At 41.3% G+C, this 23,086-nt stretch overlaps 1 protein-coding gene and 1 long non-coding RNA gene across 6 annotated transcripts in view; one reads left to right on the top strand and one right to left on the bottom strand.

Annotated features, from left to right (window-relative positions):
- The window catches only part of riok1 (RIO kinase 1 (yeast)), a 31,163-nt gene extending 14,530 nt beyond the window's left edge, over positions 1-16,633 (top strand). Inside the window, exons 10-17 of the mRNA XM_052023762.1 lie at positions 276-413; positions 3,065-3,168; positions 4,053-4,159; positions 6,962-7,027; positions 8,146-8,262; positions 10,251-10,304; positions 15,238-15,384; positions 16,211-16,633. Coding sequence (XP_051879722.1) covers positions 276-413; positions 3,065-3,168; positions 4,053-4,159; positions 6,962-7,027; positions 8,146-8,262; positions 10,251-10,304; positions 15,238-15,384; positions 16,211-16,324 — 847 coding nt within the window. The 3' untranslated portion in view covers positions 16,325-16,633. The remainder of the gene's footprint in view (positions 1-275; positions 414-3,064; positions 3,169-4,052; positions 4,160-6,961; positions 7,028-8,145; positions 8,263-10,250; positions 10,305-15,237; positions 15,385-16,210) is intronic.
- The window catches only part of LOC127574615 (uncharacterized), a 53,421-nt gene continuing 30,641 nt past the window's right edge, over positions 307-23,086 (bottom strand). For 3 of the 5 annotated variants that reach the window (XR_007956934.1, XR_007956932.1, XR_007956933.1), the window contains 4 exons: positions 20,243-20,420; positions 9,496-9,694; positions 4,785-4,829; positions 307-455 (listed from right to left, as the gene is read on the bottom strand). This is a non-coding gene — a long non-coding RNA (uncharacterized LOC127574615). The remainder of the gene's footprint in view (positions 456-4,784; positions 4,830-9,495; positions 9,695-20,242; positions 20,421-23,086) is intronic. The other 2 variants (XR_007956936.1, XR_007956935.1) reach the window with 1 other exon arrangement.

Below are 23,086 nucleotides of genomic sequence, written 5' to 3'. Positions count from 1 at the left end.
TCTTTCATTAAAGATGTTAGAAACTGTGATTTCAGAAAAACACTGGTACAGATAAGTGTTTTTATAAAGTTAAATCAGTAACAAAGCTGCCAATGTGCAAATGGTTTTATTTGCTTCAGAGCCTTGCTTTAAGATTTCAAAATTTCTTTTGCTTAATAATAAATTGTTACAAGTCCCTATTCTTGCAGCACCATTTTTATTGTAAAGAACTGTTGTATCTGCTTCAACGTAAAGGAATTGGCAAACTGTACTTATTTATCCATTTTTTCTTCTAGGCCAGCACCACTGTTGAAGAATGCTCATTTGTCTGAATCCAAGGCCAGGGAGCTTTATCTTATTATTATTCAATATATGCGAAGAATGTACAAGGACGCCCGACTGGTTCATGCTGATCTCAGTGAATTTAACCTGTTGTAAGTTCCTTTCCTGAAGTTTTCTGTCATGTTGAATCGCATCTGTATTTAGAATTTACAATGCATCTATTAATCATTATACTTTTTATCTGTTCTTCGCAACCAGAACCACAATGCCCAAGCTGAGTGCTTTGGACTGTATTTTACTTTTAAAAAATACTTAAGTGAACAACATTACAGAAATTTATATTTTATCTTGAAATGACCAACACCAGTTTGTAATGTTGTAAATATTACACCTTAACTATAAATTTTTACATTGTATGTTTCAAAAGATTTCTGAACAATAACTGAAACAATTTCTTTGTGCTTAAGTGATGTCTTCAGTATGGGAAAACATAGCCAGGCACCTCTCAAAAGTTGACTTGGCAAATGGATGCTGCTATATTAGGATGTTTGACTAAAATGTTTAATTGGGATTTTAAAAAGGATCTTAAAGAAGAGGAGCTAGATTGGATTCTAGTGATTGCATGTGGTCATCAGTATTAAGGTGTGTATTGCCCACAAGAATAGAAGAAATGGAAAGCCTGGAAGCAGTTCACCTTGTGAAGCGGGGGAATGGTGGGCATAGGTATGGTTGAGGGTGTGGAAATTCACAATGAACTACAACTTTGTAAATTTAATTCCTGCCTTAGGTTGTTCATGATATGTAGTTCTGTGTCCAACAGTGTATAAACTAGACTAGGATCAAGAAGATCACATAAATTTTACATTACAATGACATGGTATTTGACACAACTGCTCTGCTGGTGTTGATGTTCTACACACAAAGATAACATTAAGAAATAGAAACAGGAATAGGCCATTTGGCCCTGTGAGCTTCCTCCGCCATTCATTAAGGTCAGGACTGATCACTTATCTCAGCACCACTTCTGCACTTGTTCTATTTCCCCTTATTCCCTTAAAATTTAAAACTCTCAATCGCAGGTGGAGAATTCCACAGAATTACTCCCCTCTGGGTGAAGACATTTTTCTTACCTGTCCTGAATGGAAGATTATTGTGAGATTGTGACCTTGGTTCTCGATACCCTAGTCAGAGGAAACTTCACTCATCAGACTTGTCGAGTCCTTTAAGAACTTCTTACATTTGAATGAATTCACTCTCTTGAACTCAAGGAAGCATAGGCCTAGTCTGGTTAAGCTGCCCTTGTATGACAAACCCATTTCCCTGGAACCAATCTGGTGAAGCCCTCAAGTATATTCTTCTTTGGGTAGAGAGATCAGACCTTTACTCAGTATTCCAGATGTGGTATCACCAAGATTATGAAATTGGAGCCAGGTGTCTCTACATTTGTACTAAAATCCTCTTGCAATAAAGACAACACACCCTTTGCTTTCCTAATTGCTTATTGAACCTGCAAGTTCTCTTAGTGATTCATGTACAAAGGGTACCTAGATCTCTTTGAACACCAACACTTTTCAGTCCCTCATCATTTAAAAACAAAACTGTCCATTTTCTCCACTAAGAAAGAGAACTCACATTTTTCTCCATTGTATCTCGCGTGCCCATGATCTTAACCTGTTCCTATCCACTGAAGTTTCTGTGTATCCTCCTCACAGTCTACACTCACACTCAGCCTTGTATTGTGAGGAAACCTGGATGGATTACACAATCGTCTTATCCAAATCATTGATAAAGATTGTAAACAGTCTGGGCACCTGAGTGATCACAGTCTATCAACCCAAAACTGAGCCATTTATTCCTACTGTTTTCTGCCTGTTAACCAAGTCTCATTCCATGCCAGCATATTGTCTTCCTTTGTTTACTTATCTCTTGTCTGGCACCTTCTTAAGAACCTTTTGAAAGACCAAATTCATTACATCAACTGATTCATGTTTATCTATTCTGCTAGTTACAAACTCAAAATTTTCCAACAGATTTGTTAAATATGCTTTTTTTTATTATTAATCCATGTTGACTCTGCCCAATTCTATTCCTCTTATTGTCCCTTTAGCATTTCCTTAAAGACTGTAGCAATTTTCCTTAGTTCCTCCCATCTTAATCTAACTTCTCCTGCACATCCTTTGCTTTTTTTTTACTTAGCTTTCATTTCATGCATCATGCAACATTTTCTGGATGATAAAATTTCTTCTGAAAATAGGATTTGTTTGTTTCTATCTTAATTATGACCCCTGGATTTTGATACCAACCCACCCAACAAGTAAAGGAACATCTGTTTATCCTGTGGAATCTTAAAGACCTCAGCCTTATCTTTACTGAATGATACGGCCTATTCAGTTTTCCATGAAGTTATAGTAATTCATTTCTGGTATTCTCCTTATGTTCACTTTCACTAGTACCTTTGTATCCTCTTAATAAGGAAACTGGATTTGCACACAATTCTTTAAATCTGACAGGCTATATACTTCACATTATTAATCATGCAATTAGTAAGTGTAATTATTAATATATATTTTGTTGTTTGTACAGTGTTATATATAGAGCTGTATATTAAAGAACACATTTTTCCATTATTGCTGAAAGAATGGTGAAATTAATTTTAGAATTACTTCTGCACTTTAGTTTTCATTTGAAAACATGTTTATAAAGTTTAATTATTTTGATATTGTCCAAGCTTCATTTTTTTCTTAATAGAATTCACAAATGAGCAGTTAGGTATGTGTGCATATTTTGTTTTATTGTAATGCAGGTACCACAATGGGGGAATTTATATAATTGATGTATCCCAATCAGTAGAACACGATCATCCATGTGCTTTGGAATTTCTCCGAAAAGACTGTCTCAATATTAATGGTGGGTCAAAACTATAATTTTTTTATTGTTCTGATTTTTTTCCTTTGATTTGTTGGAGGCTATAATCAGTTATGTAATAAATCTGTCATATTTAATGTTAGGCATTGAATATACATAAAGGTGCTAAGTTAATCTGCTAGAGTTTTCATTGTAGGGAGCGACTGCCTTCATATATTGGGAACATGGACGAAGTTGATACCTGATACCATGTTGGAGGTTTAAATTATTGATCTGCTATTTAATAGTATCCATAAAATTAAAAAAATATTACCTGTTGTACATTCCTAATCTCATAGCTCTCAATGGTTTCTTATGGGAAATCTTATCACAAGATTATTTTGGAAATGACGTGAGGGTGGAATGAGATTTGCTCAAAATAATTGAACAGCTTTGGCTTAAAATAACAATCAAATAGATATTTTTATTCACTTATAATTAGGATGGCCTTATAGAATGCATAGCTGCTCTAATTGCTTCATTATTACTATTTTATTGTTTTTTCTAGGCTATAATTAGGCATACATTTTGTGTCTCATTTCAGTTTAAATTTTGGATAATTAAGAAAACGTGTAACATTTATTTATTTCATATGTATTCAGTGGATCCTTCGCTTCAAATTTTGACTACTTGGTAATTTCTTATCAAATAGTTTTGATGCATTATTACTGTTATGGATGAGTTTTTTCACTTGACCCAAAGTGGGCATTGCTTGTCAGGTTTGCAAGGAATGATACTAATGAGATTTTATACAGATCTTCTAAGTTTGTAGATTTGTTGAGAATTTACATTCTTGATTTTCCAATTGAACAAAGTTTATAGAATTTTGGCATGATTCCCATTATTACTGTTCAGATCATTAAGGGATTCTTTATTTTTTGTGGTAGAATTTTTCCGTAAACACGACGTTGCTGTGATGACTGTGCGAGAGCTTTTTGAATTTGTCACAGATCCTTCAATTGCAGAAGATAACCTTGATGCTTACCTTCAAAAGGTAAGACTTTACAGTACATTAAAACAAAATTCTATTTTTCTTCAAGCAGCAAGATGCAGAAAGGCATATTGAGTTTAAATTATGTTATGTTCGGTTTTAATCAGTGGTGACCTTGCAATAAAGATAGTTTATATCCCATTTCTCTGTTATAAGGTTAATTTATATGCTTGTTCTAACCTGCAGGTAGTTTTGATGAGTTATTTCATTCACTGTGAGGAATAAATATATTACTTGACCAGGAGGGTTTCATCATATGCCACAGAATTAGTAAATAATGATTGCTTGTGCATTGTTTTGATTTTCTTTTCTCATATTAAATTATTATAAATATTACAATACAAATTGCAAGCATGTTTGTCATGCTGTAATCACAGCTGCACACTTATGGTGGAGCTGTAGCAACTTGCAGTATTAAACTGTACTGCAAGGAAACCCCTGTACTCCAGGCAATACTACTTTCTGAATCACTGTGCATTTTTCTGTTCCATTATAACTTTAGAAAAAAATCCATTCATACAAAACTGAATGTTTGACTCTTAAAATTGTGGCTTAATATCAAAGTCAAAATTGAGTTTAATGTCATATGCACAAGTACATGTGTGCACAGGTGCAATGAAAAACTTACTTGCAGCAGCATCACAGGCACATGGCATCATATAAGCAGCAGTCACTAGAAAAAAATAAATTTAACAAATTAAACAATTTTTTTTAATAAGAAAGAACACAATTAGAACAAAAAAAAGTCAATTTTAGTGCAAAGTGAACAAAGTGGTTATAGTGTTGTAGTGGTTAGGTTGTGCCAGTTGGTTGAAAAACTTGAACCAGGTTGCAATAATCCCCAGTTTACTGTACTGGAAGATTACACTAGATCCTAACTCGTGCTACATTCTTTTATCCATTAAATATTCTTCTGTGTCTTTTAATAGCTTAATTTAAAATTTAAGTCTTAATTTCCAACAAGCTTGCAACTGGATGTTTTTATCCGGAGCTTAATACAGCTGAAGATAGATCTCCATTTTAGATACATATGGTGCATTCACTTTTCTAAAATATATAAATGGCAAACAAGGAGAATCTGAGTTTGAATATTTCCACCTTTTCTCAAAGTTATGGATGTAAGAAAAAGATCAAAAATCAAGTTGTGCCCTGTATCAATGGCCAAAATGCCCTCCTTCTATAAACTAAGAAATAGGGAAATATTCCAGTAGATTTTTGGTCTGAAAGGATTTGGAATGCTTTTGAAATCATATACATAATTAGATTTTTAAAATGCATTAAATAGCATAGTTGCTATTGTGGCAAATGAATTCCTCAAATTCAAGTGGGTGGTGCTTAACAAAGCACCCGCATTCAGACTGCTGTCTGTCACTTTAATTTTCCATCCCACCCTGCCCTTTCTGTCTATGACCTCCTGTGTTGTTTGAATGAGGCTCAATGTAAACTTGAGGAACACCACATCATCTTCCATCTGGGCATTGTAGTGTCTGGACTTGATCAAATTCAACAATTTCTCTATTTGTATCAGAATTGACCAGTTCTGCCGTAAATGATATCCATCCGTATTATTAAATCAGTTATCCACACACTCTGCCTGATCTACTTGGCATTTCCTTTTGGTTTTGTTTTTCAGCAACAACTCAGACCTGCTTTTCATGGTTTTATATGAACTTTTGTTTGTTTTCTCTTTCTCTAGCTGCTCTCATTAATCTATCAACCAGATGGCTCTGTAAACATTGAAATCACCTTGGAAACTCTGACTTCACTATAACAGAAATATTCCCTTTGTTTTATCCATTCTTCCATGCCTTCCTGAGGTTAAAACTAACTTGTTTTCTCACTTTCCCAGTTCTGGTGAAAGGTTTTTGATCTGAAATGTTAACTCTGTTTCCCTTTCTGCAGATGCTACCTGACCTGCTGTGATTCAATTTTTTGTATTTCCAATGCAAAGTGCAATGTGATCTAATTTTTTGTATTTCCAATTCTGAATGATTAAGACAAAACATTTTTCATTATTTTACATGTCTGTTCTGCTTACTGACTGTACTGTCGATTGAAATAGATTCCCCTTATCTACTTTATCAAAACTTCTAATCATTTTGAACAGCCCCATTATGGGTTAACTTTGCCCACCAGTATATCTTTGTAACTATCTGAAATTTCTTGTCCCTTGTGTCATTCTAGTAAATCTCCTCTGGCTCTTAATAATTCTTGATGCTCTTTTGTGACGTGCCATACCTAAACCACTATTGATAACCAATGTGTTTAATCTGTGATTTATAAAGAATTTCAGGATAGCAAATTTGGCTTTGTACTCCATGCCCCAAGTTATAAAACCAATGCATTTTATTGGCAGTGTCAATTTAATCATTACAAGAATCCTAAGGTCTCTATGTTCATGCGTCCTCTTTAAAATGGTATGATTTAGTTTAAGCTGTTGTTATTGCCATTAAAAATGCTTCATTCTTCACAGCATTAAATTTCATATAACATATTCTAGAGCATTTCACCAGGTTGTCTGTTTTCCTAAAGTCTGTTGTTATCCTCCTTTCTGGTTAATGCACTTTAGAGCTTTGTGGCCCCTTGGGTCATTTGTTATCACTTGTGAATCCTTCCAAAGAAATATGATTGATTATGAGTATTGAGATTTTTGGTGCAAAATCTTCTCAGTTGTGAATAGCCTTACCAAACAAAGTGCTGCAAAATCATTCTATTTTTGGAATACTGAATAAATGAATGAGCAATAAAAGAAATTCCTTGTTTGTTGTGTGTCTAACATCACTAATGTGTTACTTATGTTATTAGGCAATGGAATTAGCTGCAAATAGAACAGAGGAGGAACGATCCAATCAGGACAAAGTAGATGAAGAGGTGTGTATCTTCTGTGAGATATTGATTGTCTATATGTTCACCTTTCACAGGCCTCTGAATGTATTTCAGGTGCAGTTTTGCCTTGGGCACATTATCTACCTTGTTCTGCACATTTATGTTATACGTATTAGCGCACTGTTCAGTGTTACTGTCTGGATGAGCTGATTACATAAAAGTAAGGGTGTATGTTAGCTTGTGTTAATCACAATTGTCATTATACTCAAATGCTATATGATGCTGTAGTGCTCATTTGTATTTTAGAGTAAATTCACGCAACCGTTGTGAGGGGCCAGCTCAATTATAGTCAGCTGTAGAGCAGCTGCATCCTGATCCAGTAGGCCCAACTTTATGAAAGAGGAGAGTTCCTGGATAAATAATATTACTCCACTGCACAATCAATCCCTCCTATATGCTGTCCCATGGAGAGAAAGCATCACATTGCTGGTCCAGCATAAGGATATACCACAGTTTTCACCAGCTAATCATTAGAAAGACAAAAGCCTTGTCTTCTGGCCTTGCCAAACACTGTAACAGTGCTGTTAACTTAATCCTCCTCCCAGGTTACACTCTTGGGCTAAATCAGACTATTTACTAGTTGAGTTGCTATCCCCACCAGTGTAAAATCATGCACCTCTTCTCCACTCTAGAGGTAAGCCTTTCCTGCCTCTAGTTTCCAGTACTGCAATGCTCTCCTGCCATGACTCATTCTCTTTCCACCCTTCCTCACTGAGTTCACCTCAACCAAAACTCTGCTACCCATGTAATTTAGTGTGCCAGGTTTCATTTTCCATGCTTGCTATTATTTCAGGTGCTATTTTCCATCCATGCTATTATTGTACTTGTATTGTTTAAAGTTAAACAATGAGAAAAAAGTATTGCATGTAAATCAAAATAAATTGCATTTTTAAAAAAGATTGTTATATTGAATTTTCATTTTTATTATCCATTAAATGTTCTTCCTAGCAATTTTAAACTTGGTGGATTGGGAGAGAGAGAAGTATGAACTTGGACAGTAATAAACAGATTATTAGTTTGATAATGCATTACCCTAGTTAGTTCCTATACCTTTGAACAAGTGATTAAATTGGTTTTATATATGTTTGTTACTCTCTGTGTAGGTGTTCAAAAAGGCCTACATTCCCAGGACTCTAAATGAAGTGAAGCATTATGAACGAGATGTTGACATTATGACAAAGTCCAAGGAGGAGAATATTTTAGATAAACAGCATGACAATGTAAGTGGTGGTCCTTGTGATCTGCTTTAGAAAAAAGGAAACCTGTTTTGTATGAAGATATTTACTGCTTATTTAAAAGAATGATCCACAAAAAGGCATTGGGTTCATCCTTGGGTATTTGTGGAAATCTGTCCTATTTTAATAATTTCTGCAAGTATCTCCCCCGAAGTAGCTATACTTTCAGTTAAAATTTATAATTCATCTGAAGCACTGAAACTGCTTAGCTATGAATGCCAATACACTGGCCTGTATTTTGATATAAAGACAACAAAACAATCCGAAGTTACCACCACTACAGCAAACATCCAGCAGCCACTTCTGGTATCTGCATCTCTGCAGTTAAAGGCAGAAATCCATAAGTTACTGTCAGGAACCCCCGGCTGCTTCACAGTGAGGATTGTTGCAGATCTCACCGAACTGCCGGATCTGCCTTTATAATCACTTCAATGGTACAAACTTGTGCTGTTTATCCACTGGTTCCATATTAAAGATAGATACAAATGTTAGGATTAGTTTATTCATGTGTGATCAACTTCTTAACAGCATAATGAATGATAATTAATATTGAGCAACTTTCTGACCATGAAGAATTAACTGTGTATGTTAACATTCCTTCAAAAGAAAATTAATGTTAGAAAGATCTGTTTAAAAAAAAATGCATTTAGTTTTTCTGATTGTCCTCTTTTACATTTCTCCTTCAATCATATCAGCATGCCCCAGAATTTATTTCACTTCTGATATAATGATTTAAATATAATTTACTAGTGTTGTCATTTTTAACACGTTAATTTTGTGAGTTAACAACAAAAAATCTCTACTAAATTAATTTAGTTCCCTTTTCTAGTCAGCATGACCTGCCCAAGCTTGAATCAACTAACATGCTGTCTACATTTGTACCTTATCTGAATGTGTGTACCTTCAGAAAATGATCATTGACTCCTTTGCTGAAGTATGGGAAAGGATGGACCCTGTACTAAACGTGGACAATCTAGATCACCTGCCCTTGCCACACAACACAGCCACCACCCCCCCTCCACACACACACACACACACACACACACACACACACACACACACACACACACAATCAAGGTCCATGGCAAAATTTTTGAGCATGGATCATTTCTCATATTTTGTGAACCACCTCTCAGTGAACGTATACACCAGCGCAAAGCTCATGATCTATTAAGTGGCACTGGTGTTTCTGCATCTCGTTCAGCCTATAGGAAATACCTCAGAGCACTGGAGACTTGCCACCTTTGTGCCTCCACAAATCCAACAAATCCATGTCAAGACAGGCAAGGTAATGTCAATGTCTTCGTCCAGGCCAATGTCCCCAGCATCGATGTTCTGATCGTGCTTAAACGAGCTATGGTGAACAGGCTACATCATCCGCATGCTTGACTCAGACTCTCAGAACAAGCACTCTTATCTGTCACAGAAAGAGATTGCCATGAGCACAAAGAAATGATTTAAGGATTTTCTCAATGTCCCTTTGAAAACAATTTAACATCCTCTTGACCAATAGGAATTCCTCACCCCTGACTACTCAAAATGGAGAAGCAGCTGTTGGGAAAGTCCTGAGAAACTGAAGTCTTTGCAAGTAGCCTCTGTGAGCCCCTTTTGTAATGAGTTAAAGGGGCAGACAACCCAACTACCCACCCCCCCCACCCAGATGGCACATGGGTGTCATCAGGCACCTTACGGCCCACAGAAATGGACCGGTAACAAATCATCCTTGACCCAGAGGGAGATCTGAAGAAGAAAAAAAATGAGCCAGTTGCTCACATTTTAAATCATTTAATGCTTTTCAGATGTCAAGTGGACCTATTGAGATACTTAAGATGTTTTTAGAAAATACTGTAGCAGAAATATGTTAAATGCATTTCCATCCAGTTTTTGTAAATATGCCATTGAACAGCATAATTTTTACACTTGTTTAAAGATAAGTTATTTCAGGACACTGTCTAATTTGTGGTTTTGTTTAGATTCTGTACCAGACAGTAACAGGAATGAAGAAAGACTTGACGGGTGTACAACAGGTAAGATTTGTGCTTTAGTTTTTGGCAAATGAGTTTGGATGTAAAGAATTCTGTATTTCCAACATTCCTTTATAGGCGACCTGGAATCTGGTCTAAATTGTAAAGTGTAGCGGTTGCTACCGCGGAATAAAACAAGACTCTACTCGGAGGATTGCCAAACAGAACTGGTTTATTTTCCCGCCTTGTGCGGGCCCTCTAAGGGAGAAAAACTCCCGCCCAAAAAAACCGGCAATGACGTAAGTCCTACGTCATCAGGACTTTCCCACGCGCGGGTTCTCCCCGTCGCTCGGAAAGACGAGGCCCGCCGCCATCTTGGGCCTCGTCGCTCCGACGCCGCACGACCCGACTGCCGAGCCGGTTCGCCCGACTAGACGGTGAGTCGCCACACAACCCCCCCCCAGAACCGGCGAGACAGTCCCCAAGGTCCGTGGGCTGCGCCAGCTGCCGCTTAGGGGGGCGGCCTCTGCGTCGTGGCGTGGCAACCTCGACAGGCTGTTGCAGATCCAAATGGGCCGGTTTGAGGCGGTCTGCCGTGAAAACCTGTTCCCTGCCTCCAATGTCCAAAATAAAAGTGGATCCGTTATTCCGTATGACTCGGAACGGTCCCTCATATGGTCGTTGCAATGGCGCCCGAGGTGTGCCCCTGCGAACGAAAACAAACTTACAGTCCCGTAGTTCCTTGGGCTGGCAGGATGGGGCTTGACCGTGCCATGAGGTGGGAATCGGGGCCAAGGCGCCGAGCTTCTCGCGCAGTCTTTGTAGAACTGCTGGGGGTTGTTCCCCTTGGTCCTGAAGGGCAGGTATGAAATCCCCGGGGACAACTAGTGGCACCCCGTATACAAGCTCAGCTGACGAAGTGCGGAGGTCTTCTTTGGGGGCAGTGCGTATGCCGAGCAGGACCCAAGGCAGCTCGTCAACCCAGTTAGGACCCTTCAGGCGGGCCATCAAGGCCGATTTTAGATGGCGGTGAAAACGTTCCACCAACCCGTTTGATTGAGGATGGTAGGCCGTGGTGGTGTGCAGCTGCGTCCCTAGCAGGTTCGCTTATGCAGCCCAGAGACTGGAAGTGAATTGGGTGCCTCTGTCTGAAGTGATGTGGGCCGGAACGCCAAAACGTGAGACCCAAGTTGTGAGCAGCGCTCGGGCGCAGGAATCAGTTGTGATGTCAGTCAGGGGGTTGCCTCAGGCCACCTCGTGAACCGGTCCACGATGGTAAGGAGGTACCGGGCTCCTCTTGAAACCGGCAGAGGGCCCACGAGGTCGACGTGTATGTGGTCGAACCTCCTACGGGTAGGCTCGAACTGCTGTGGTGGGACCTTGGTGTGTCGCTGGATTTTTGACGTCTGGCAGTGCAGACAAGTCCTGGCCCACTCACTGACCTGTTTGCGCAGGCCATGCCAGACAAACTTGCTGGCGACCAGTCGGACAGTAGATCGGATGGACGGGTGCGCCAACCCATGTACCGAGTCAAAAACGCGTCTCCGCCAGGCTGCAGGGACAATAGGGCGGGGCTGACCAGTCGCAACGTCGCAAAGTAGGGTCCGCTGACCTGGACCAACCCAGAAATCTCGGAGCTGCAGACCCGAGACTGCGGTTCTGTAGCTGGGCAGTTCGTCGTCGGCTTGCTGTGCGTCAGCCAGGGCCGTGTAGTCGACACCCAAGGATAGGTTGTGGATGGTTGGTCTGGAAAGTGCATCAGCAACGACATTATCCTTTCCGGAGACATGTTGGATGTCAGTTGTGAACTCGGAAATGTAGGATAAATGTCTCTGCTGACGAGCTGACCAGGGATCAGAGACTTTGGAGAAGGCAAAGGACAGAGGCTTATGATCGGTGAAAGCGGTGAAAGGCCTGCCTTCTAGAAAGTATCGGAAATGCCGGACCGCCAGATTCAGCGCTAGAAGTTCCCGATCAAAAGCGCTGTACTTCAGTTCGGGCGGTCTAAGGTGTTTGCTGAAAAATGCCAAGGGTTGCCAGCGGCCTTCGAGTAGCTGTTCCAGTACCCCACCCACCGCGGTGTTGGACGCGTCTACCGTGAGGGCAGTCGGGACGTCAGTCCTAGGGTGTACCAGCATCGTGGCGTCTGCCAGGGCGTCTTTGGCCTTAACGAAAGCCTTGTCAGTCCAGGTGATGTCCTTGCCCTTACCAGCCAGCAGCGAGAACAGAGGGCGCATGATACGGGCTGCTGCAGGGATGAAACGATGGTAAAAGTTGACCATCCCAAGGAATTCCTGTAGGCCTTTGACTGTGTCGGGGCGGGCAAAATGGCGGATAGCATCCACCTTGGCGGGTAGGGGTGTTGCCCCGTCGCTGGTGATTTTGTGGCCAAGGAAATCGATAGAGTCAAGTCTGAATTGGCACTTGGACGGGTTAATCGTGAGGCCGAAATCGCGGAGGCGGGAATACAGCTGGCGGAGGTGGGAAAGGTGTTCCTGGCGGTTACGGCTGGCGATCAGTATGTCGTCCAAGTAAATGAACACGAAGTCCAGGTCTCGGCCTACCACGTCCATCAGCCGCTGGAAGGTCTGCGCGGCGTTCTTAAGGCCGAACGGCATCCGAAGGAATTCGAACAGGCCGAATGGGGTGATAATCGCAGTTTTGGGGACGTCATCCGGATGGACCGGGATTTGGTGGTATCCCCTAATGAGGTCCACTTTGGAAAAGATGCGGGCCCCGTGTAAGTTCGCTGCGAAGTCCTGGATGTGAGGGATGGGATAGCGGTCCGGGGTGGTGGCGTCATTCAGCCTGCGGTAGTCGCCGCAGGGCCTCCACCCTCCGGTGGCTTTGGGGACCATGTGCAGGGGGGAGGCCCAGGGGCTGTCTGACCTGCGAACAATCCCCAGCTCCTCCATGTGATGGAACTCTTTCTTTGCCAGGCAGAGCTTGTCTGGAGGTAATCGTCGTGCTCGGGCATGAAGGGGTGGCCCTGTGGTAATGATGTGGTGTCGTACCCCATGTGCGGGCCGAGAATTTGTAAACGAAGGTGCCAAAATCGATGGGAATTCGGCTAGGAGCTTGGCGAAATCGTCGCCAGAAAGGGTAATGGAGTCCAGGCGCGGGGCTGGTGGGCTGATTTCTCCCAGGGGATAGGTCCGGAGAGTGCTAGAGTGGACTAACTGCTTCCTTCGCAGGTCGACTAACAGGTCGTGGGCCCGAAGGAAATCGGCGCCTAGGAGTGGTCGGGCGACGGTGGCAAGGGTAAAGGTCCAGGTAAAACGGCTGCCGCCAAAGTGTAATTGAAGCGTACGGGTGCCGAAAGACCGTATCGTTGTACCGTTGGCGGCATTGAGTAGAGGACCTGGTGGCCTGTCACGAGTGTCGCGGCCTGTCGGGGGCAAAATACTGACCTCCGCTCCAGTATCAACGAGGAAATGCCATCCAGATTTCTTGTCCTGAACGAAGAGGAGGCTCTGTCGGCGGCCAGCCGCCGTAGCCATCAGCGGCGGCTGGCCCTGGCGTTTCCCTGAAACTTGCAGGGTGGGCGGCATCGACGGGCCTCCGCACCCCACCTCTGATGGTAGAAGCACAGCTGGTCACCCGTGTCGTCGTCTGCGTTCCTGGGGCGTGGCTGCTCGGTTGCTGGGGCCGGGCGAGGCAGGCGTTGGGCTCGCGGCCTGGTGATTTGACTGACGGACGAACCGCTCTCGCGCTTGGCCCTCCACAGGACATCTGCCCGGGCGGCCACCTCACGGGGGTTGCTGAAGTCGGCATCAGCTAACAACAAGTGGATGTCATCGGGGAGCTGTTCGAGGAAGGCCTGTTCGAACATCAGGCATGGCTTGTGTCCCTCGGCCAATGCCAGCATCTCATTCATTAGGGCGGATGGGGATCTGTCCCCCAGGCCATCCAGATGAAGCAGGCGGGCGGCGCGCTCACGACGGGAGAGGCCGAAGGTCCGGATCAAAAGATCTTTGAAAGCCGGGTACTTATCTTCCTCCGGAGGCGACTGGATGAAGTCTCCAACCTGGGCGGCTGTCTCCTGGTCCAGAGAGCTAACCACATGGTAGTACTTCGTGGAGTCGGAGGTGATCTGCCGAAGGTGGAATTGCGCTTCGGCCTGGTCAAACTAGACGCTGGGCCGAAGTGTCCAAAAGGTGGGCAGCTTGAGGGCCACTGCGTTGGCTGCTGCGCTGTCGTCCATTTCGCGGGTCCAAAAGCCGTTTGGACCGTCGGGGTCACCAATGTAGCGGTTGCTACCGCGGAATAAAACAAGACTCTACTCGGAGGATTGCCAAACAGAACTGGTTTATTTTCCCGCCTTGTGCGGGCCCTCTAAGGGAGAAAAACTCCCGCCCAAAAAAACCGGCAATGACGTAAGTCCTACGTCATCAGGACTTTCCCGCGCGCGGGTTCTCCCCGTCGCTCGGAAAGACGAGGCCCGCCGCCATCTTGGGCCTCGTCACTCCGACGCCGCGCGACCCGACTGCCGAGCCGGTTCGCCCGACTAGACGGTGAGTCGCCACAAAAGGAAGATTGAGAAAGTTGGCCGCTCTTTTTTGTTCTTCCCAAACACATTTACAAGGTTTAAATGAGATTGCCAGAGTAGATGTGGACCAACTGTTCATTTTGGAGAAGAGTTTTAATAGTACATTTTTAAAAAAACAAGCAACTTTCTTGAAGATAATAAGAGTTGTGTGCCTACTTTCTGGGAAAGCCACTACATAAATACATTTGAGGGTATTCAGACAGAGACATGATACTTGAGAATATACTGAATGGGTGGATTAAGAATAAACAAGGAGTAATGGACTTAAGATGTCACATTTCCCAGTTGCTTTAAAAAAAATCTTGTTTCAGTAATTAAATAATGCTTCAGCACTTTATAATGATCTTGTTAGTGATTGTTGATTAGCATTTTCTAATTTATAATGTGAATTTTGGATGGCAGGTTAATTTAGTCAAAACTTGAATTCATCTTAACTCTTTGTATCAGATACCTGCTCTTCTTGAGAATTCAGAAGAAAGTGATGAACAATCTAATTCTGATCATGACGACTCTGAATCAGAGCTCGATCCTGAAGGAGGAGGAGAAAAGACCCCTCTGAAAAAGCATATTCAGGAAGATGAAACTAGCAGAAAGGTGAGTTTACAATAGTCAACAATATTCCCTTACTACTTAGTAGTTTAGTTAGATTATTGGTTTTCCTGGCAATTAATTATGTGATTCTTTATTTGATGTGGTCATGCACTTTACATTGTACCTGTGCAAAATGGTGCAATTTATTAATTGGAAGCCTTGAACAGTTACTTATTATTAATACTACTCAATGACCATGAGGAGGAAGGATGAATTGCAGATTTCAAGCATGTTTAGAAACAGGGTCTATAGTTCAAGGACAGTAATGGAGACTAGGTGCCAAAGGAGGTATATAGTATGGGATTTTGAAAGAAAACAAGAGAAGTGACCAGAATAAAAGGGATTCTACCAAAACATTCTCTCCCCCCCCCCCCCCCCCAACCCCCAACCTCCGCCAGTCGGGGAAAAAAACTGGTGGTCCATCAGGGCAAGGGTGGAGGGGTAATGATGTGTCTGTTGCTGGGGATGGGTGGCTGAAGTATGAGGTTGCATTATACTGATTGATGGACCTGATTACTTCCCTTCATCTGCAATCAGAGACCTGTCTTGTAGGTTTTGGAATCCTCAATCACCACCAAACAACGCCACTCGGGTTTAGTTTGATTGAGGGGAAAACGTACTTGGAGCAGTGGCGTGCACTATGTCTTTTGGCAGTGAATTTAAATTCTTGCATTAATTGCTTCCATTGACGGTAATTGTAAATTGCAGTAATTGCACCACTGAGAGTGAATTAATGTAATAAATTGGCAGACTCTATTGGATAAGGAAAGTTAATACTGAGTATCGATGCTTATGTGTTCTGAACAATGCTATTTCTGTTTATCCATAGGATAGAAAACGATTAGTTAAAGAAGCCCAACGAGAAAAACGAAAAAACAAAGTGCCTAAACATGTCAAAAAAAGAAAAGAAAAGGTTGCTAAAATGAAGAAAGGGAGAGCTTAGACATTTGAATGACTTTGTTTTGCATCAGCTGTTGTGTGTTGATTGACAGCCTTCACAAGATTATGAAATGAGGACTGCCATTCCCAGCTTGGTTCATGTGTCCAGGGAGATCCTAAAGCTCCCACATTGCAGTGGCTGTTGTTTCTCAAATAATTTCTGCGTTTCTTCCTTCATGTCCCAGTCTCTACTTCCTCAGTCCTTGTGTAATGATGGATGTTCCCTTGTTGCCAAAAGTTAACTTCATCAGTTGTGAACACTGCAACGTGCTTTCCCAGTGTAAAATAATAAATAATCTTGATATGAATGAAAGATATTTATTAAATTTTATCCAAGACTAAAGAATGTGCACCACATCTTGTCATGTAAAAGGAATTTGAAACTGAAGTTTAGAAATGTTCATTGTCACCCATCAGAATTTAGTAACAAACCTTTGTTAATGTATTGGAAACGTATTCAAATATAGAATCATTTAAAGAAAAAATGGAACGTAGGAAACTAAGATTAGGAGCATTATTGCAGGAGGCAAAGTTGGGTTCATATTCCAGCTATAAATCTAATCAGTTTGTCAGGATTTTGGTGGATTCCAGTCAAAATAACAGAATTTTCTAAAACACAGCAGCAAATGAAAACCTTGTTCAGAGAGCTTTAGGACAGAGAATTGTAATTGTCTTAAAAGTTGTGTTATTGGAACAAAATAGAGTTCTTTGCCAATATCATATTTGCATTAGAACAATTTAATTCTGATATGAGGTTCTCAAAGTACATCTTTCCACATCACTGGCATTACCTACCTTGGTGGGAATGTTAAAATATTGGGAACATATTTAATATTGTATGTGCACATTTCCTACCCACTGCTCAAGAAGTTGTGTGGTGTCATTTGCCATTTTGGTGTTTGGTGTCTCAACAAATCCTTGCTTTTTATCTCCTTAGCAGGATTTCATGCTATTGCAGTTATATTACAGATCTTCAGCATATTCTGGTAAATCTTGTGCATGCATATATGCATAGAAGAGATTCTTATTGAATTCTAAAGTGCATTCTGGGTCAAATGGGTTCCCCTGTTGCATTTTATCTGCAGTATATAGAAAAGTTATTTGTCACTGCATATGCATTTCCAATTTATTTTTCATTTCTATTCAGCAGTAAACCATGCTTACACAAAATAAATCTATAATCAGTGTCTCTGTTATTTAAATATGAGATCACTTTTAAACTCTTACTCATCATCTAAGTTTTAGCCTGAAGTACTAAACATGGAAATGAGGGACAAAGATGTAATTTAGTCTTCAGATCCAAACAGTGTTCATAAACTTTGTTTTCATGGTTTACAATATCCTCTTAAACTTGTGATTGAATTAGTCTGACTCACTCCACCTCCAGTCTTTTCTAACTTTTTGTGAAGGCAACTGGTGTTGGTTGCCTTTGTAATGACTGTTACTATGGCAACTGTACTATGTGGGAGAATGTTGCAATAAAATTAGTTTTACAGAATATATTTGAACCACGCACATCAAAGCTGGTCACTCAAGTCTTGAACCACGCACATCAAAGCTGGTCACTCGTCTTGATGAAGTTTAAAGCCCTTATGAATGAGGCTAATTCATCTTGCACAGCCAATTTAAGCAATTACAGTGGTGATAACCAAAAATATACACAACTTCCTTTTGTAAAATGAACTTATATTGCTATTGTTTCTGTTTTTAGAAACTATAAATCTAATGGTATGTATTCAATTATAATTGGACAGAAGTGTCTTAATGAGAGAAAGGCCAATATATTGAAGGGTTTGTACTTCTAATAAATGCAACATGAAGACTAATATTTTGTCAATGCTGGAAAAAGTTATCTAAATTATTTTGCTTCCCTTGGAATGGTGTCTTGAATAAAGAGTGTGCTTGTTGGAGATCCATTACCCTGGGGATGGACGATTAAAGCTGGCCCTGCTAGTGATGCCCAGATCCCAAAAATAAATTTAAAGTAGTGATTAGCTGTTCTATTCCATCCAGGTGCACCATTCAGTCCACTAACCTTTACTATTTTATTGAGAAGATGATTTTCTTTATGTTAAATGATTGATTTTATTTCTGAGTGATCTGATTATAACTCTTAGCTGGAAGATCACTTAATAGAGAATTCACATACTCTCTGTGGGACATCTAGCTTAATTGGAAAGAGAGAATTAAATAGAATTTACAGAATAAAATAAATACACCCTAATTGGGAACTACAATGTCAATTTGCCTCATTCATCAATCTCAACATATCCTATGCTTTCCTCTCATTCTTTATCTAGGATCCCCTTACATGCATCTATTCTTCATTTAAGTAAGAAGTCCTACATTCTTGCCACTATCCAGATGAATACTTGTCTTTTAACTTACCTGTTAGACTTACTACTAACTGTCTCGTATTTACGTCCTGCTCTCTGACCTCTTCCAAGTGGAAACAAACTCTGTCTACCCTATCAAATCCTTTCATTATCCTTTTCTGGTCACCCCTCAGACTTCTGAGAGAAAAGAGCCTAAATCCCTTCATTTGTATAACTTCTCAATTTTAGTGAAGGCACAGTGCATCTTCTTTGCACCTTCTCCAAAGGTTCATATTACATTAAGCCCAGAACTGTTGTATGCCACAGTAACCATCTTATATTGCAGCCATAGAAAGACTGATGTTCATTAAACATCAAGCCTTCATTTCAGGACAAGGCTGCACTGCCATACTGCTAATAGAATGTGAATGAACATATTTAACTCTAATCTCCTACCTTTTGACATGGTATTACCATCGCCAAGTCCCTCGCCATCGATGTCCTGTAGGATTCATCAGAGATCAATTGATCCAGCTACATAATCACCATAGCTATAAGAACAGGTCAAAGACTGGATATCCTGCAGGAGTTAATTTGCCTCCTGACACCTTAAAGGCTTTCCACCATCTACAGGACACAAGTCAGGAGTGAGATGGAATACTCTCCACTTGCCTGAATGAGTGTGGCTTCAACAATGAAAGCAAAGTTTAAGTGGCATTTAGACAGGTTTGTGAACAGGCATGGAATGAGGAGATCTATCCCATGGGCAGGCAGATGTGCAGTTTAAATTGGCATCATGGTTGGCACAAACTGTGCGTGATGGGCCTGTTCCTGTGCTGTACTGTTCTATGTTAACTCTTTCTATTTTTCAGTTGTACATTATTTTCTGCATTACAGCAGCAACTATACTTCAAAAGTACTTAATTGGCCATAATGGTTTTGAGACATTCTGAGTCTGAAAGGTGCTATGTAAATGGAAGTAATTTTTTTTTATTCCAAAAATGATCTAACCAAAAGTCTAAATGGATTTGATACAACTTTTACACTTTACAATTTTTAGAAAAGAACCCCAGTTTTTGGTTTTGATGGATTAACCCATTTCACTCTCTTCAATAACTTTTAGATTTTATTTACAGCGCCCTTCCGGCCCAACGAGTCCGCGCCGCCCGTTTTAAACCCAAACTAACCTACCCGTACATCTTTGCAATGTGGGAGGAAACCGGAGCACCCAGAGGAAACCCACGCAGATACGGGAAAACGTACAAACTCCTTACAGAGAGCGACGGGAATCGAACCCCGATCACTGGCGCTGTAATAGCATTGTGCTAACCGCTACGCTACCTTCCTCTCCTCTTTCCCATTCAGACTCCAAGATCTCCCAATTTCCTCAATCAAAATGCAGCATTGTACCATTATATAAAAGTTACTTGTACTTCTACTTAGCTATCACTTTATTAAATTTGTTTCAAATGCAAGTAACTTTGCTCTCTTTCCAAACTTACTGTTTTCTGTTATTTACATTTTAATTTTCCAAACAAACTCTCATAATATATTTTGTACATTTAGTTAAGACAAATAGTGTTAAACTTGTATAGTGTCATTAATACCTTCAGCATGGTTTCCAAGTGCTTTTCAGATAATTCATGTCTTGTGAAGTGTAGTCACCCTTGTAGGGAACTTTAGCAGCCAATCTGCACACGGCAAGTTCCTACTGTTTACACGGTGGGCTCCAGGGAAGCTCCCTTTCTCTTCATTGTGATAATGGCATAAAATCTTTTTGTACTCCTGTGAGGGTGGTTGGGACAATATTTTAACATCTCAGGCCAAAGATAGTACTTTTGACTATAAATCGAATCCAAAATAATGTAATATATGTGCCTTGATTGTGTGCTGAGGCCCTCAGTGTGGGGTATGAACCAACAGTTTTCTAATGCAGAGTAAATAGTTCCATCAAAACTATTATAAATCTTTCTCTTAGGCAGTCACTCAGGGTCAAGGATGATTTCCTGCCACTCAAGTTTGTTACCTTCTAAGTTTGCTGCCAGAGGAAGTGGTAGAGGCAGGTACAATTACAACACTTAAAAGACATTTGGACATGTTCATGGATAGGAAAGGTTTAGAAGTTGACATCTTGGTTGAATGGACCAGTTGGATTGAAGGGCCTGTTTCTGTGCTGGATAACTCTATAACACCATGACTGCTTCGCCGAGCACCTGTGCTCCATCTGTCATGCCAGCTGGGATTTCCTGGCGGCCAACCATTTTAAATCCACTTCCTATTCCCACACCAACATGTCTGTCCATTGCCAGGTGACAGCCAAGTGCAAATTAGAGGAACAGCACCTCATATTCCACCTGGGCCGTCTCCAACCTGGCGGCATGAACATCGAATTCTCGAACTTCCAGTAACCATTTCGCCTCTGTCCCTTTTCCTCTTTTTTTTCTTTTCTCTCTCCTCCTGATCCAACTGGCCCCCATCACCGTGTCTCTTTCCCCTCCCCCACCCTCTCCATCTGCCCATCACCCACACACTCCCCCCACTAGTTCCCCTCCCCGCCTCGCTCCCTTTATTCCACGTTCCACCTTCTTTTCCTATCAGATTCCATCATCTTTACGTCCCCCTAACTCCTCCCAGTTTCCGACATCATTCCCACTCTCCTCGCTCCCCCAACTGCCATCAGCCCCCTCACTTGGATCCACCTATCACCTGCCAGACCTTGCTCCACCCTATTTGCTTTCTTGATGAAAGGTCAAGATGAAAGGTCTCAACTCAAAACTTTGACTGTCAACTTCCCTCCATAAACGCTGTCTGACTCATTGAGTTCCTCCAGCATTTTGTGTGTAACTCTATGACTCCATTGTATATACACTGGCAAAATAGCAAATGGAAGCTGATTCTTTGGTAGCCAATCGTCCAGCTGCAATGGGACTAAGACGGCAAAATGTGTTGGACCTGGATTACACCAACACAGTGGAACAACCTTATTGAAGAAAAGAAGGAGGAATAAGAGGTAAATGGGTCCTGGAAACTGGATTTAATTCCTTACTGAATCCTGGAACACCACAAGAACCTGGGACCACAGAAAGATTCTGGGACCAATATTCTCAAGGAGGGACTCAGAGTGTGAAATTCAGAAAATGCTGGACACCTCATATCTTTACCAGTAATATCCTGTTTAAGCTGTGAGAGTGTGTCCTTTATCTTTGCAATTAAAACTTTGAACAAAGCTAAGTTCCCTGTGGCGTGCCTCTAGTATAATGCTTGGCAGAACAGGTAAAAATCTGTTTTGTTGATCTGCATTTCCTTTGTCAAATTCTAATCAAATAGTGCTGAGGTGACAAGCAGCAGACTTGCCCTGGGTTCCACCTGTGCAACAGCCTGGAAATGACACACCCCTTTACTTTTCTTCTCTGTTTGAGGAGACATCAGATCTTTTCTCAGCCCCTCCCTGTGCAGGTGTGGTTCAGATCAGGAACACAGCCAAGAATCGTAACGATATCTGCATGCCTCAAGGTTAGATACTTGTGTATTCATGTTCAAGCACTGCTACGCCAATTGTGATTCATTCTGAGGTAGAAAAAAAGTTGCAGCAATCTCCCTTAGTGAGATTGTGGTTAAACAAGCCAGGCCTTAGCATTCCTACTGGATAATGTGCTGCATTATCTGTATGATGCAGACCAGCCAAGCCCTAGTTTTAATACCACTTCTGTGCTGAGTTAGCTGACTATTGCTGGGCGCTGCCCAGTGAGTTAGGTCTCAGCTTTTCTCTTGGGTTCACACTCTTGAAGATTATTCACTGAGAATTGCAGATTTGTATATGATGTGAGAACTCTGACACCTTGCTTAAATTCCCTCTAGGGTATCTGATTATGCTAATAAACAGGCTCACATCAAAGTCAAGTTTATTGTCAGATGCACAAGTACATGTATGCACAGGTGCAATGAAAAACTTGCAGCAGCATCACAGGCACATTACATCATATAAGCAGCATATAATAAAAACAAATTAAACATAAATTATACACAATTTTTACAAGAAAGAACACAAAAAACAAAGTCCATCCTAGTGCAAAGTGGTCACAGTGTTACTATACTGAGGTAGTGATTAGGGTTGTGTCAATTGGTTCAAGAACCAAATGGTTGAAGGGAAGTTGCTGTTCTTAAACCTGGTGGTGTGGGACTTCAGGCTTCTGTAATTTCTGCCCGATGGTAGCTGTGAGAAGATGGCATGGACTGGATGGTGGGGATCTTTGATGATGGATGCTGCCTTCTTGAGGCAGCACCTCCTGTAGATACTTCCAATGGTGGGGAGGGATGTGTTACTGATGTCTTGGGCTGAGTCCACTACTCTCTGCAGCTTCTTACGTTCCTGAACATTTGAATTTCCGTACCAGACCATGATGCAACCAATCAGGACACTTTCAACAGTACATCTGGAGATGTTTGTTAGG

The sequence above is a fragment of the Pristis pectinata genome, chromosome 9 (genome assembly GCF_009764475.1).
Source record: "Pristis pectinata isolate sPriPec2 chromosome 9, sPriPec2.1.pri, whole genome shotgun sequence".
Lineage (NCBI taxonomy): Eukaryota > Metazoa > Chordata > Chondrichthyes > Rhinopristiformes > Pristidae > Pristis > Pristis pectinata.
Note: the sequence above shows the minus strand (reverse complement) of the source record. Positions and strands in the feature narration are given on the sequence as shown.